A 17,416-nucleotide genomic window follows, 5' to 3' on the forward strand; every position below is an offset into this window, starting at 1 on the left:
TACGACACGCAGCTCTTCGTCGACCGTGACGGTTTGGAGGTCGCCCTCAAGACGCAGCCTGATCACTGTTTGGAACATGGTCGAATCGCGCCGCGCCTACCCTCCGGCAGGAGTAGCGGCTGTCGTCAGGGAGCCGTTGCTCAGGAATCCGCACCTCCATACTCACGGGTTCGAGTGGCTGTCGGAGGGGAGGGCCGTGGCGGCGAGGGCGACCAGGGTCGGGGATGTGCTGGGGGCCTGGGCTGGACGCTGCCGCAGGACATAGCGAGCAGGGCAGCGGTAGACGTCCGGTACGTGGCCACCGCCGTCAGACGCCTTAAAACGGCGGTGCTCGGACCCGACATAGTGCACCAGTCGGAGGACGCTCAGGTGTGCGGTGGGATCCTGTCCGCGCTCACCCCAGCCCGGACGGAATTTCACATTGGCCCCAAGGTCCTGTACTTCCCGCGGGAGCCTGTGCCCCACAACCTGAGCTGCCTCCGGAATTTTAATTTTGTTCCCTTCCAGGTGGTAAAAAGAAGGGCCCTATATAGACTGCTGCTGCACACCGTCCACCTCTTCTCCCTCATCCACCGTCTGGACACACCTTGGCGAGCCCATTTGCCACCGGGCGGTGGGGGTCCCCAGTGGAGGGCTCTCTACGCGGGAGTCCTCCCCCTTTCTCTCGGGGATCTGGGGTGGAGGGTGCTGCATGCAGCGGTCCCCTGCAACCGCAGGTTGTGGTGGTTCACGGACTCCCAGCCCAACTGCTTGTTCTGTGGCGCTGTGGAGTCCGTGGACCACGTGTATATTGGGTGTGGGCGTTTGCACTCCCTTTTTGATTTTCTGAAAAACCTTCTCCTCTGTTTTTGGCTGCACTTCAGTCCCACGCTCCTGATCTTTGGGCACCCGGTACGGAGGAAGGAGGGCAGGTCTGAAGACCTCCTCGTGGGTCTGCTCCTGGGCCTGGCCAAACTGGCCATCAACAGGTCCAGGCAGCCTGCAGTGGAGGGGGACGTTAGGGCCCGGGTGTCCTTGGAGAAGGAGCACGCGGTGTCCACCAACACCCTGGAGTTGTTCAGGGAGAGGTGGGCGCTGCAGGGAGTGGAGTGCATTATTTCCCCCTCCAACTCTATTTTGATTTAGTCCCTGCCCTCCCCTTCACTGTTTTGATCACACAGCACTGCCCTTTGATGTGAAGGGCAGTGCTTGTCACTGGCCACTCGGGTGTTTTCCTATCTTCCTGGTGGTGGAAATTGAATAAAGATTTGTGTACTTTGTCTTTCACTATGTCTCAGACCTGCACACACACACCATGGGTGCTGGGGAAAAAGTAAGCACTACCACACTTAGGTGGTAGTGTGGAGGTTAAATTAAAAAAGAAAAAGGAAAAGAAAAAAAAACACAATGCAGTGACCTGATTGACTCCAAAAATATTCTTATTCATTCTAAATAGGAGATGATACTGTAAATGTACTCTGAATAGTAGGAGATGGCAATGTAAATTTTTTTACACTGTACTTGCAAGACAGAAACATACTACCCCACCCCTGGAGCATCCAATTTATTTTTTTTTGTGTGTGTATATGTGTGAGACACAGTGAAAGACACAAAGTGCACGGGCCAGGCCCAGGAGCAGACCCACGAGGAGGTCTTCAGACCTGCCCTCTCTCCCTCCGTACCGGGTGCCCGAAGATCAGGAACGTGGGACTGAAGTGCAACCAAAAGCAGAGGAGGAGGTTTTTCAGAAAATCAAAAAGGGAGTGCAGCATCCAATTTATTGAAGGTCAGCAGAGCAAATTAATCCCTTAACATCTTAGTCGTTAAACCATTTTTTGTATTCGATTAACAAGTTCGCCCTGAATCCCATGTGGAACCTTGTTGATGCTTTACTGAAATCCAAGTAAATAATGTCAATCGCTCTGCTCTTATCCATCATCTTGGTGACTTCCTCAAAAAAATTCAAAGTTTATTCTACACTAACTCCCTTGCACAAAACTATGCTGACTATCCCTAATCATTCCTTGCCTCTCCAAATACATAAGTCTTATCTTTTTAGATCCCTTCCAACAACTTACCCACCACCGAAGTCAGACTGTCAGGACTTAGTTCTTAGACTTCTCTTTACAAAGGCGCAACATTAGCCAGTCTCCAATTACTCATCTGAATGGTCCTGGTGGATTTTCCACCATCAGACCTTTCAGCTTCCTCAACAACTTTTCTTAGTGGTGGCCACAACACTCATCTTTGTCCCTTCACCCCCTTGAAGTTCTAGTATGTTACTGATGTCTTCCACTGTAAAGATTGATGCAAAGTACCTGTTCAGTTCCTCCATTATTTCTTTGTTCCTGTTGCTACCTCTCTAGCCTCATATTCCAGTGGCCCAATGTCCATTCTTGCTTCTCTTTTCTCTAACTAAAAAACACTCTTTGCAGTCTTTAATATTGCCAGCTTGCTTAGCATCATATGTCTTTATCTCCTCACTTGTTCCTTTTTAGTTATCCTCTGCTGGTTTTAAAAGGTTTCCCAGTCCTCAGGCTTCCCACTAATCATCACCAAATGGTATGCTTTTTCTTGGCTAATATGCTGCTCCTGACTTCTCTTGTCAGAGATGACACTTTTCTACATTTTGCTAAACCCTTGGTTCTCTAATTGACTAAAAATATGTATCTCAGCTTTGTGTATGCTTCAAAACCCTTCCTGTACAGTAAATAATTCCACTACCTACTGAAAGAATAAATTTGTCCTCATCTGTCATAACTGTGCAACCCTTTATTCTGAGATTATGCATTCTGGTCCTAGACTCCTCCACAAAGGGAAGCAACCTTTCTGTATCCACCTTGTCAATCACTAAGCATCTTGAATGTTTCAGCAAGGTCACCTCTCATTCTCTCAAATTCTAAAAAGGTACTGGCTGAACCTGCTCAACCTCTCATAAAACAAGGACCACACCCAGGATTAATCGACCTTCTCTGGACAACCTCCAATGCTAGTAAATCTTTGCTTAGATATGGGACTCAAAACTGTCCACAGTTTTTGGCAAAATTATATATATGTTTATACTCCATTCCCTTTAAAATCAAGGTCAACATTTTGTTTGCCTTCCTTATTACATGCTGAACTTACTGTGATTCACGAACGAGGACTCTCAAATCTCTATTCTGTAGCTTCTGCGGGCCATTTTTCCATTTTAAATAATATTTCGCTCACTGGTCTTCCTGCCAAATTGCCTAACCTCACTTCAAGTTTTTCACCCAATCGATTAACCTGTCCACTTTCTTCAAACTCTTCCTGCCATTATCATTACTTGCCTTCCCATCTATTAGTATCATCTGCAAACTTGGTGACAGTGCATTCAGTTCCTTCATTTAAGTCATGAATGTGTATTCTAAATAATTGGAGCCCCAACTCTGATCGCTGTGGTACTCCAGTTGCAACTTGCCATTCTGAAGAAGCTATCCTTATCTCAACTCCTTGTCTTCTATTAATTAGCTAATCCTTTATCCATGCCAATATCCTACCTCCAATACTGTGGTCTCTTAAGTAATCTAATGTACGGTACTGTTTCAAGCCCGTCTGAAGTTTCAAACATATTACATCCACCACTTCCCCTTTATCTATCCAGCTTGTCACCACCTCAAATAATTCTCCTAAATTGGTCAGGCATGATTTTCCCCTTCATAAAGTAATGTTGACGCTGCTTAATCATACTTTGTATTGAAAAATGCTCTGCTATTACATCCTTTAAAATAGATTCTCACATTTTCAAAATAAAATACATAGTAACTGGCTTATAGTTACCTTTTTTGGTCACCTTCCCTTTTTAAATAAAGGTTTTACATTGGCATTTTTTTCATCCCTCTATATTTTTTCCAGAATCTAAGAATACTTGAAAGATTACTGCTGATATGTCCCTTATGTTTGTAGCTACTTCCTTTAATTTCCTAGGATGCATTCCATCAGGTTCAGGGGACGTTTTGGTCTTGAACCTCAATAGTTTTCCTAACACTTTTCTCCAGTCATAGTTATTGTAGTTATTTCATTTTTACCTTCAGTTATTTAGTAATTTTAGAATATTGTTAATGTCTTCTATTGTGAAGACTGATGCAAATTGCTTATTTGTAACACCTGTGCCATTTCTTGGCTTCCCATTCTTATTTCTTCAGCCTCATTCTCTAAGGACCTTTATTCACTTTGGTTTCTCACTTCCTTTTTATGCTGTCTATCTTGATATTACTTGCAACCTTAACCTCAGAGTTTATTTTCTCCCTCTCTTTTTGCCGTCTTTTGGTTTTTAAACCTTTCCCAATCCTTTACCTTATTATTAATCATGGCCATTTTGTAATTATTTTTCTTTCAATTTGATGTTATTCTTATCTTTGCTGGTTAACCATGGTGAACTTATCCCCTTTTTAGAATCCTTCTTCCTCACTGGGATATATCCTTTCCCTGTCCACTCAAGCCAGCTCTGCCACCATTTCTTTGTAATTGCCCTTTTTTGAAAACCTAGCACAGTTGTTTTCAACCCAGGTTTTGGCACAGACATGGTTGACTAAGAGCCTGTTCCAATGCTCCTCTGCTTTATGTTCTACATTCCTCACTCTTAAATTTAATGTTGAATTCTACCATGTTATGGTCGCTGGGGAATCTTTTACTATGACATTTATTAAGCCTGCGTCATTACATATTATCCAATCCAAAATGGCCTAATCCCACGTTGGATCCATCGTATGTTGTTCTAGGAAACTGTCTTGAATGCACTAGATTAAAAACCGCACAACACCAGGTTATAGTCCAACAGGTTTATTTGGAACCACTAGCTTTCAGAGCACTGCTCTTTCATCAGGTGGGTTGATAGTTACAAATAACCACCTGATGAAGGAGCAGTGCTCTGAAAGCTAGTGGTTCCAAATAAACCTGTTGGACTATAACCTGGTGTTGTGATTTTTAACTTTGTAGACCCCAGTCCCACACCGGCATCTCCAAATCCTGAATACACTATGAATTCTTCCTGGTTTCATTGGCCGATCCAGCTATCCCAATCCAGATGAAGATAAAGGTTACCATGGTCGACGTATTTCCTTTGTTACTTGCCATCTGATTTATTCTGTCCCACAGTATAGCTACTGTTAGTCCTATAGACTACAACTACCATCTTTCCCTTTTTAATAGCTATCATCAATGTGGTAGGTAATATGTGTGAAGTGAATTTTGTCTATTGATGGGGGAGCTTTTATTGTGGGCTAGGTAATGAGCAGCCAAAAGTCATTAAGTGTTGTGCTGAAGTTTGCCCAAATTTGACTTGTCCATTTTTATTCTTCAAAACCGCATTTATATTTGACCGTCACAAAAATAAATTGGGGTCCTTTGTGAAGGTCTCCAGTGTTCCCAAGCATGGTTCCTGACATCTGAGGTGGTTTATCCATGACAATGGGATTCTGTATATCCTTGTTTGAATTATCATATTAATTTGCTGATTACATGGAATTTGCAGGGCAGAAACAGACTACAGTTCCTCACCTGAGGATGTGGTTAGAAGTGTAGTTACCAAATTACAAACCAATCATTTCTAACCAAAGGAAACAACATAGCTAACTTCTTAAAGGAAAAAAAATACAAGTCTTAATTGAAAGATTTTTAAATTTTGAAATGAATTCTAAAGCACCTAACTTTTCTTACAGATGAACCAATAGGAGGAATTAATAGACGCAGAATTACTGAAAACACTCATCCCCAATCCTTTAGTATTGAAGCAGGCTGTGAAAAGTTGCCAACTCCTGTGCCTGAACAAACTTCTCTTCATGAAAGTGAGGGTCTGTTGTATATGAATTTCAATTTGTACCAACACCAACTTTTTCAGATCCTCTGTTCTAAAATAAAATGTACTTTGACTATTTCCTCAAATCAGCTGTATTATAACAAGCTATACTGTCTGCTCCAACTGTGCAGGATCTATTGGAAACTCCCGAAGCTCCACACAAATGAACTCCTATTCTGATAGTGGTTACCAGGAGACTGCAGGCAGTTATTATAGCAGCCAGAACTTGATCAAGACTAACACAAGGAATCTACAGGAATCTGTTCAGAGCAGCACCAACAGTAATCATCTGGTGCGAAATTCGAGGCCAGAGGGACAGACTGTTGGCCAGGTACTACATTTTCAGGAAGCTGATGCCTTAATTTAATTTTTCCACAATTATCATATCAATTTCTTCTATATGGTTGGCATTTTAAACTGTATAGGCAAAAATCATCCACAGCTGTTGTTTCAGGCATATGCATTGGGATGTGGTCATAACAAATTTCATTTTCTCTGGCAAATAGACATGGTTTACTCATTTTAAGTATTTTTGATAGGTGCCCTTTTCACTATTGGTAAACACTGGGTACCTGCCATAGCAAGTGGTGAAAATTAAGAACTATTACTCTTGTAGTGCTCAAAAACCTCAGACTCATCAACCTTTGAGTTCTATCAGTTGATTCCTGTCTTTTAGCTTCCAGGGTATAGATCTGAAGAACAAAGTGTGCACTCTTCTTCCCCCAAGTCCACCAAATAAGATGCTGTAGTGTATTGAACAGCCACCAGGCATATCTCTGTCCAAGGAAGCCCCGGGACTCCCCTTTCCTGCTCTGTCGGGAGGCATATTTGAAACAGAAAGATACTCCACTTCAAACCCCCACAGAAAGTGGCATCTGAGGCAATGTCCTTTCGCATCCACTTTGTGGCCTAATTGGCATGCATTTACTTCTGGTCTACATGTTTATTGGAGTAGCCCGTGGAGTCTTGGGTCCAAAATATAATTATTTTCTAAAACTAAGCCTGTTTATGTTAAATGTCAAAGTAAATAATAAATTCTGTATCAAGTAGTCATTGCTAATTATGTTCAATTGGTGAAGTTTTCACAAAGATTATTTCAAAACTTTGGAAATCATCATGAGAAATCGCAGTTGAATGCAGATGTGATTTTGTACTAGTGATAAGACCTCTGTCGACAGTGATTTTTTTTTAATTCAAATTCCCATTTATTAATTGAAAAGATTGCTGCAAGGTGACATGACATCTCAGTTGTTAGCACTGCTGTGTCTCAACACCAGCAACCCAGATTCGATTCCAGTCTTAAGCAACTGTCTGTGTGGAGTTTAAACATTCTCCCTGAGCCAACGTGGATTCCTCCCACAATCCAAAGATGTGCAGATATGGTGGATTGGCCATGCTAAATTGAGTGTTCTGGCATGTGCAGGTTAGTGGAGTAGCCATGGGAAATGCAGGGTTACAGGGAGAGTGTGGAGATGGGGTGGGGGTCTGGATGGGATGCTCTTCAGAGAGTCTGTGTTAATTCAATGGGTCAAATGGCCTGCTTCACACTGTAGGTATTCTCTGCTTCTGTGATTCTATGACCCTTCCACAAAAATTCTTTACTAACTAACAAAGAACAAGCACTATTTATCTCAAATACTTTAAACAGAACACCCAAAATGGCCCCTACATATTCTACTTTCAGATTTAACCATGAATCTGAAACTTAAAAAGTACCTTGAGTGTCCATTCAATTCTCCTGGACCCAGTCCAGTGTCATGTGCCTTGGCGCCCAGTGATTCACCTTGTGGTTTTTCTCCTTTTCTCCCTTTCAAAGTGAGAACTGTCCTAGGAAAGCTTCCATGAGCATCAAGATAGGCGAACATTCCAGCCCTACCTTCAACATTTCTCACATTTGGATTTCTACACCTTAAGCATTGGACTTGAGTGCATCTTTGCATAGTGAGACTAAATCAAAATCGCCCAATTCCTGATAACCCTCTGTTCTTTGTTGTGGTTATTCCCTCTGCCTTCTCCAAACTTGTGCCTTATGGACTGACAGCCAAAAAAAACTGTCAAGCCCACCTGTACTTTGTTACCTTTTAACTTCAAAGATGTCCTTTGATCAGAAAAGCATAGTTTAAAACCTTGTCCTGTTAAACAATTGCCTTCAACCTTTGCTAATCCAACGAAATGATTCAAATAATATTAACCCCTCATAGACAAATTAGTCCCTTGAGAGAGTTAATGGAGTTTTCATTGTTTAATTTAACTCCCTTTGAAATATAATTACCTGGCCTGTCTGCATTCCTGTCAGACTTAGTGATCTTTCATTTATTTTACATTTAAGCATTACAATTTCCAAGATAAAAATAATCTTAACACATGCATTTGTAACAATACACTTGGAAATACCAATACTAACATGCTACATTAACCTTCTGAAGTGCATGAGAAAAGTTTCTACTATGAGAGCATTAGTAGGTGGTTGAGGACAGACTTTTATTTTCCCTGGGCTGCACACATAGTTTCTGCAAACATAATGTTAGGATGAGCAATTGATATTTCTGGTCTTGGCCATCCAGTGATGAGGTGATTTATCTCCAGTAGGTGTCTTCCTATAGCAGCGTGGGTGAGATTGAGAGTTTGGAAATTGATATTCTTCCTTTTCACTCCATGGCACAACTTCAACATACACTGTTTCTTATGTTTGTACTTGAACTTTGACTTAATTTCTTTAGTGTTTCTAACTATGGTTTCCATATTTGACTTTGACTTTGCTGATGTTTTGAAATAACAGGATGGCACAAGACCTCATGAACTGTGAATTTGATGTCCAATTTCAAATTTACTAATAAAATAGAGCAAAAATTGAAAATGTTTTTCAAGCTCCATGTGGGTGAATTGTCAATCTTGCTGATGGCTGGGATAACACAGAGGAACCTTATGCAAAGAATCCCTTTGCTGCATTGCTCAGCTTGATTGAAGTCAAGTTTTCACAGGATGAAATTGATAGCATGTAAACATTGTCCATAGAAGGCATTCCACCTTATCAAACTTAAGACAAAAATAAGGATGACGGTATTTGAGGAATGTTTGTGGATCCCAAGTACCTTTTGACCAGGTGTAATATCAATCATCTTTATCTTTTAAAAAATGCTGTTAATTCAATTGTCATTAACTTTTGTTTTAAACAGGGTCCAGTGAATGTTGCTGTTCCAGCCAGTAGGGCAATGAGAAGAGTTAGTTCAGTTCCATCTAGAACACAATCACCAGCTTATGGTACTGGAATGTCACCATCAAGGGGATCTCTGAGAACATCTCTTGGGAGTGCTTATGGGTCACCAGCATTAACTGAACCTCGGTCCAATAACTCTACAGTGTATTTGTCCTCTACGTTGCCAGCTCAAAGAGCAGGCTCTCCACATACTGCGCAGAGATCTACATCACCAGCTACAATTAGACGAATTGGTTCAGTTACAAGACAACCCACTAACTCCAGCAGAGCCACCTCTCCATTCCAGGCTTTAGGCTCTTCACTGAGACTGGGTTCACCTCTCACTTTGGCAAACGTGCAAACAAGAATAAATTCTCCACCCCAAGCTCAAACTGGATCATCATCTCCTGCACGGTCCACTATGACTGCTGTTCCTCAACGTATGGCAGCACCACTGCAAAGATCCCATGCCATTGATACTGATTTTTATTGTCTGCAGTCGCCAGAAATCTATGAGAGGATGGTTCCACCACGACCAGACAGCCTTGCAGGTCTGTTTTGTGATAACAGTATAAACTACAACTCTTCATGGAAAGGTTTATTTTAGTGGGTAAATGATATGTAATCTGAACACTTTCTAGCACTTAATCCTCAGTTAACATCTCAAACTTTCTAATGTATCCTAAAAAAGTGAAAAATTATATAATAAAATTTGAGGAACATGATAATGCTTGCATAAAAATGCTACAGACTTGCAACCATTTAAAAGTAGTCCCAACAGAGAAAAAGTGAAAGTTGATTCATTTGTATTTATGCTGACTTTACGACCGACATCCTGATAACCATTATAAATTTCAGCTCCGTGAAATAGTGTTACTTTCCTTCCTGAATGCGAGGACACAAAATGAGGCAAACAAAACAAAAGCTTGATTACCTACTTAGGTGCACCTTCCCAACCTCGCCAATTCAAGTTGTCTTTTTTATATCCACCGCCTCAGTCATAGATGAGGCTAACTCTGATCACTTCCTGATATCCCTCAGCAATTATATCATCTTCCTTCCACTTCTTTGTCTTCATCCTTGAAAAATCTTTCTCCAAATCATTTTAAACTGCCAATTAGCTCACCTCTGGTCTCTGCCAGAATGCACTTGCAGTTACCAAGTTACTCGGTCATTTCTTCACTGCATTTTGATACTTTTCACACGAGTAATAGCCCTTACTTTCTCACCATTAAGTTCCTGGTACGTTAAGTCCATAATTGCTAATGGGCAACAGATGTTGGATTATGAATAATCATTTTAACATAAATGCTTTACAGAATTTTTGTTTCCGGTACAAAATTAGACCCTATGGCCTCCAGTGATTCAAGCCAAGGTTCAATAGATTTACCTTGAATTCAAACAAATAGTGCCCCTTCCTGCACATGGTTATTCAAACACACCAAGGGTTCTGATGTATTTAGACTTTGAATTTTAGCTGTCCAATCGTAATGCCTTTGGTCTGGTCAGACAGTGGAGATGCTTTCCAATCTGGCAGAGGAGGTAGTTCCAGGTCTGGTGAGGAAGGGGATACCAGCTCCAGCTGGGAGTTAGGTGTGTCAGGTCTGGTGTGAAGCACAAAGATAAGTTGGTGGTAAAGCGAAGGGATGGAGAAATAGAATTGAGTATGAAAAGACATAAACATGGAAGTATGCTCCATCATTGTGTTGGTGCCATGAACTTGGTATACACACAAGGGAGAGAGGCCAAGGATGGATCCTGTAGGACATCTCAAATGACCCTGTGAGAACTGTGGGATTTTTTTTAAGAACTAGTTGCATTGGAACAAGTAAGAGTAACAACTACTTGAGGACAATACTGATGAAGTGAAGGAAAATTGCATTAAAAAGGTGTATAAGATAGGTCAAGAAGTTCAATGATCATAATTGTGGAAGAGTTTATCAGTGGTTTCACAAGTATAGCCTCAGAGTATAAACTCATGAAACAATTTGAACAGAAATTTAGGTGAGAAATTGGACAAAAGGGAAGAGAGGGATGAATGATTTTTCATCCACATAAAACACTTTGTGATCAGCTTCACAACATAAGGAAAGTAAATGTCCAAACAGTGGTGGAAATATGATAATTTTAAGAATTATATCTTGAAGTTATGCCATCATTTGACAACATACATCTGAGACAAAAGGCTGCAAGATGACAACATGACTGTTACTAGCTTACTATGAAGGGTTGCCTTAACTAGCAGCAACAGTATGTACAAACACGTGAGGATTGAGATGTTTAGATGTGCCCAAATGGACCAAAAAACCTGGATCATTTAGATTTCGAGCTGTGGCAGTGGGTGTTGAACCTGTTGGTTGTGGTTTGGAATGGCAAGTTGAAAAACCAATCTGTGGTATAAGATTCAATTACAGATTTTGAAGCAAATGCTCCCTAAGAATTTTAACTCCTATTTCCATGCCGAGGAGATCTGAGAGACATTTGAAACCAACCTGAACATACTCAGCAAAATGTTATTTTCTTGTCCCTAAAGATTCATGACCAGTTCCTAATAATCAATCCTTACTTCTCTTCACCTCCAACAACATCCTTAGCTGCATATTATCTGCAGTGAGATTACAGATGCAAGGACAGTTTCTACACATAAGGTAGATGCCCAATTCTGCCACTCCTCTGCCCCTCTTGACCCATTATCTAGCCTGACCAGTTGTAATAGATGGACCTCCTTTGATTCCCCACCCTTGCTGCATGTTTGAAATCTAGTCTTTAATTTACCTGCCTCCACCCCCTAAATATCATGAAATTTTGAGTTCTTTTCTCATCCATCAGGACTCTGCTCCTCATTCCCATAACTGATCTCTCTGTATTGTTTGCCTCATATTACTAATCCTACTAATCCAAACCAGTTTCCTACACTTCTTTTAAAAAGTTGAATTCCTTAGTAATTCGAGTAACTGCAATTTAGATTACATATTAATATCATGGGAGCAGTGTTTATTTCATAAGCATTAATCCTAGAGTAATCTTGAATTATTGACTGAATAATTGTTTTTAAGAAAAACGAGCACTGCAGGGAATAACATGACAACTAAACACCATGGGAAATAGTTATGTTGTGTACGTGGCAGAACAAAGTAACATGCCATGCCCAAGGGAGTGTTTTTGTAAGTTTGTGGGTATTGCAGATTGCCTCTTGATACAATTCACACCTGCTTCCTCTTTAAATTGCAACATTGGTTACACCAGTTTCAAACATCAAAAACAAATGAGGAATTGATCACTTTACTGTCAAATTAGAGTCCAATTTGGAGGTCATGTGGTCAGGTCATGACTTTGCAATTGCTTTGACATTGCTTCAATTTTTAGTTTTTGATTCATTAATTCAAAGTTTTTTGAAAAATATCAATGAAATGGCTTGATGCTGCTAAAGGAAAATTGCAGTATTGAACCTTAGAATATGGTGCTCAGTACTTGAAATTAATTTGGCAGGCAGGTGGAGACCAAAAGGTAGATTCAGATGGGACAAAATCTAAAATGAAAACAGACAGCAAAAACATTTGCTGGGTGAATCTAGAAGGCAGAGAAAACAAAGGTGAAGGGGAAGAAAAGGCGTTGCAGTGAATATATGGAGCAGTGAGAATCATGCAGCTGCTCCTGGGATTGCAGGCTTAGTTAAGATTTTTTTTGGTTATTATAGTCATTATAGTTTACTCATAGATTTTTCTCCACTTTATTTTATTATCATTAAAAAAAAATCAAAAACTTGATTTTTTTTCAAAATGAGCTTTTTAAGGGCCTACAGCAAATGGCTTTTTTTTATTCTTAATTCAGAAATTAAAGTTCGTTTTAGAAGGGTTTGTTTTTAGCATTGCAAAGGGTTTTATTTTGGAAAAACTGAAGTTTTTTTTAAATAATGTGTTATGTTTTCCTTCTGGAGAGTCTTACACATTGTCAGCCCTGGAGAAGATTTTTTCTTTGAGGAATTTATTGAAGAGGAATCATTTTTATTCAGTAAATGAGCTAATTGGTTGATTTTATTTAAGTTTTGTATGTTTGAGATATGGATATATAAATACATTGTTAATTTTTTTCTGTTTTCACATTATTTTCTGTAGATAATAAAAGGTAGTTTATTTTATTTATAAGGTGTTATTGAAACATCTTTTTTTAGGATTATTGTTATTAAGGACATTAAGGTACACAGTAAGATGGCTAGTAGATTTAGAAAAGTTATGACCCAGCAGGATCAGTCAGGTAGGTGACTGTCAGGAAAAGTAGGAAAGTAGCTCAAAAGTCTCCTGTGGCTATTGCTCTATCAAATAGAGATTCGGTTTTTGGAATTGTTAAAGGAATAGTCTCTCTGAGGAAAATGGAAGGGCCAGTCAGTTGTTGGACAGTTGGAACGATTATGTTAGACAGCGTTTGACAGCATTTAATAGAATTATTATTAATGTAGCCCCTCATGTCAAGGGCATTGACAGGATATTCTGTGGCAGTGAGCGTAAATTTAGCATAGTTTGTTGCTTTCCTGGTGCTCGGATAAAGGGCATCTCTAAATGTTTCAAGCCATATTGTTAAAGATGAAACTGAGAAGCTAGAAATTAGTGTACACATTGGTTGGAGTGATTTTTTTGGTGAAAAGATTAAAGGAGTACAGAGTGAATTTAGGTAGAAGATTAAAAAAAAAACTTTTAAAAAGTAGTAATTTCTGGTTTCCTCCCAATACCAAACTCAAATGCAGGAAAGGAACAAAAGGTTAAAGGAGATAAATCAATGGCTGAAGAGCTGGTGTATTGTTCAGAAATTTGGGTTTGTGGACAATTGGAATGTCTTTTGGGATAGAAAAGACCTGTTCAAAAACAGATAGGTCTAACTTAAACTGGAAAGGGACCAATGTCTCAGCAGGGAGAATTGCTCACTCTATTATGGGACATTTAATACTAAGAATTCCTCCACTCATTTTCTCTAAGTGGCAGTGAAATGGAAAGATTGATGGGGAAGGTTCTGAATGTGAGAAGAGCATGTCAGTTAGTAAAGAAAGACGAGAGAGTCAGTATGTAGTAACGCTGAATAACTAAATTCCATTTATTTCAATGCAAGGGGTCTTACAATTAAGGCTGATGAACTCAGGGCAATGTTTAAGAACATGGATTGGGACATCATAGCTATAATAGAAACTTGACTGAGAGATGGACAAGACTGGCACTTGATGTTCTGGGTTTTAGATGCTATAGGCAGGGTAGAAAAGGAGGAGCGGTTGCGGGGGATGGCATTTTTGATTAAGGAATACATTACTGCTGTCACTAGGGAAGATTTTTCTGAAAAATGTCCAGTGAAAAAAATGTGTAGAAATTACAATAAGAAAGGAAAGATCACTTTGGGATTGTACAATAGGCCCGCCAGCAGTAAGAGAAATTGAGAAACAAATACATGGGGAGTTTGCAGATAAATATAATAAAGTTATAATAATGGGGGATTTTAATTTTCCAAGCATTGACCGGGGCTACCATAGTATTAAAGGTTTGGATGGTAAAGAATTTGTCAAATGTGTTCAAGAAAATTTTCTTTATCAATATGTAGATACTTCTATGAGAGTAGCAAAGCTAGATCTTTATTTGGGCAATAAGACAGGGCAGGTGACTGAAGTAAAAGTGTGGTGATCATAATTCTATTAATTTCAAAATGCTTATGGAAAAGAATAAGCCTTCCATAAAAGTTACAGTTTTTAATTGGAGTAAGGCAAATTTTAATGTATGAGACAAGAACTTACAAAAATTGATTGAATTAGACTGTTTGCAGGTAAAAGAGCATCTGACAGGTGGGAGGTGTTCAAGAGTGTGATGAGCTCAGGCATTTTGTTCCTGTTAGAGTGGAGGGTAAGGCTAGTAAGATTAAGGAACAATGGATGAATAAAAGCTATTGAGGTTCGAGTCAAGAATAAAAGAGAATCATATTTTTAGATATACACACCTTGGTTCAATTGAATCTCTTAAGAACGCACTACACTCTATATTGATTGAGAGAAATCAGGAAGGCAAAGAAGGGATGTGAGATAGCATTGGCAGATAAGGTTAAGGATAATCCAGAGATTCTACAAGTACATTAGGAGCAGGAGGGTAACTAGAGAGAGGATAGAAGGTCTTAAGATGAAGGAGTTCATCTGTGTTGAACCCCAGGAGATGGGAGGGATTCTAAATAAATATTTGCATCATTTATAACTGTACGTGAGGTGCCTGATGATTGGAGGGTGGCTAATGTACCTTTTATTTAAGAAAGGTTGTAAGGAGAAACTGGGAACTATAGATGTTTTGAGTCTGACTTCAGTTGGGTAAATTGTTGGAGGCGATTATAAAAGATAGGATTTATGGACATTTAGAGAGGCAAAGATTGATTAGGGATAGTCAGCATGGTTTTGTCTGAGGAAAATCGTGTCTCTCAAACTTGATTGAGTTTTTTGAGCAAGTTAACAAAAGGGTTGATGTTGGCAGAGTGGTAAATGTCATTTATTTGGATTTAGTAAAGCCTTTGACAAGGTTTCGCATGGTAGACTAATTAGTAAAGTTAGGTCACATGGGGTACAGGGTGGGGTTGCCAATTGGATTCATAATTAGCTAAATGGCAGGAGACAGTAATGGTGAAGGGTTGCCTTTTGGAATGGAGGCCTGTGACCAGCAGTCTTCCACAGAGATTGGCTTGGGTCATCTTTTGTCGTTTATATAAATGGTTTTGGATGAGAATGCAGAAGGCATCGTTAGGTTTATGGATGACATCAAATTTGGTGACATAGTAGACAGTGTTGAAGCTTTTCTAAGATTGACTCATTTAATCAAGATTCTTTTGCAATGGGCTGAAAAATTTACTCCACTTCCTGCATCTCTATCCTTGAACCCCACCACTCCAATCACAACAAGGACAGAACCCCTCCACCCCACCAACCTCTGGATGCACTGCATCATCCTCTACCATTTCCACCACCTACAAACAGACCCCACCACCAGAGATATGTTTCCCTCCCCACCCCTATCTGCATTTCCGAGAGACCATTCCCTCTGCGACACCCTTGTCAGGTCCACGTCCCACAACTATCCATCATTCCCTCCCGGCACCTTCCCCTGCCATAGCAGGAAGTGCAAAACCTGCGTCCACACCTCCACCCTCACTTCCATCCAAAGCCCCAAAGGGTCCTTCCACATCCGACAGAAATGTACCTGCACTTCCACACACGTCATCTACTGTGTCCATTGCACCTGATGTGGTCTCCTCTACACTGGGGAGTCAGGATGCCAACTTGTGGATAATTTCAGAATATCCCTGGGGCACCTGCACCAACCAACCCTACTGCCCAGTAGCTGAACATTTTGATCTAACCTCCCCCCCCCCCCCCCCCCCTCCCCACCAAGGGCATGCAGGTCCTGGGCTGCGTCCATCGCCAAACCCTAACCACCCATGCCTGGAGGAAGAACACCTCATCTTCCACCTTGGGACCCTCCAACCACACTGGATCAATGTGAATTTCACCATTTCCCCCCCACACCAATTTCCTCATTTTCCCCACCCCGCACCTTATCCCAGTCTCAATGTCCCAACTCAACCCCGTCCTCTTGAACAGTCCTACCTTCTCCTCACCTATAATCTCCACCCTCCTCTATCACTTTCACCCACACCTTCATCTAACTATCACCTTCCCAGCTACCTTCCCCCAGCCCTGCCCCACACCCCTTCCATTTATCTCTCAGAACCCTTGGCCCTCCAAGCCTCATCCTGATGCCCGAAACGTTGACTCTCCTGCTCCTCAGATGCTACCTGACCATCTGTGCTTTTCCAGCATCGCACCCTTTGACTCTTATCTCCAGCATCTGAAGTCTTCACCTTCTCCTCCCTGAAAAATGGCAGATGGAGTTCCATGTGGATAAATGCGAGGTACTGCATTTTGGTACAAAATATTAGACAATTAATGGTAGGGCCTTGGGTAGTATTTTCACCATGGACATCCAGTCCCTGTACACCTCCATCCCCCATCACGAAGGACTCAAAGCCCTCCGCTTCTTTCTTTCCCGCCGTACCGACCAGTACCCTTCCACAGACACCCTCCTTCGACTGACTGAACTGGTCCTCACCCTGAACAACTTCTCCTTCCAATCCTCCCACTTCCTCCAAACGAAAGGAATAGCCATGGGCACCCGCATGGGCCCCACCTATGCCTGCCTCTTCGTAGGATATGTGGAACAATCCATCTTCCGCAACTACACTGGCACCACCCCCCACCTTTTCCTCCGCTACATCGATGACTATATCGGCGCCGCCTCGTGCTCCCACGAGGAGGTTGAACAGTTCATCCACTTCACCAACACCTTCCACCCCGACCTCAAATTCACCTGGACAGTCTCGGACTCCTCCCTCCCCTTCCTAGACCTTTCTGTCTC

General features: G+C 41.0%; 1 protein-coding gene across 3 annotated transcripts in view; it reads left to right on the top strand.

Annotated features, from left to right (window-relative positions):
- Positions 1 to 17,416, top strand: part of pkp4 (plakophilin 4) — a 236,229-nt gene that overhangs the window by 106,646 nt on the left and 112,167 nt on the right. For 2 of the 3 annotated variants that reach the window (XM_043693802.1, XM_043693805.1), the window contains exons 5-7: positions 5,661 to 5,792; positions 5,929 to 6,128; positions 8,974 to 9,544. In XM_043693802.1, the coding sequence (XP_043549737.1) occupies positions 5,661 to 5,792; positions 5,929 to 6,128; positions 8,974 to 9,544 (903 nt within the window). The remainder of the gene's footprint in view (positions 1 to 5,660; positions 5,793 to 5,928; positions 6,129 to 8,973; positions 9,545 to 17,416) is intronic. The other variant, XM_043693804.1, reaches the window with a different exon arrangement.

This window comes from Chiloscyllium plagiosum, chromosome 7, assembly GCF_004010195.1.
Source record: "Chiloscyllium plagiosum isolate BGI_BamShark_2017 chromosome 7, ASM401019v2, whole genome shotgun sequence".
In the NCBI taxonomy this organism is placed as follows: domain Eukaryota; kingdom Metazoa; phylum Chordata; class Chondrichthyes; order Orectolobiformes; family Hemiscylliidae; genus Chiloscyllium; species Chiloscyllium plagiosum.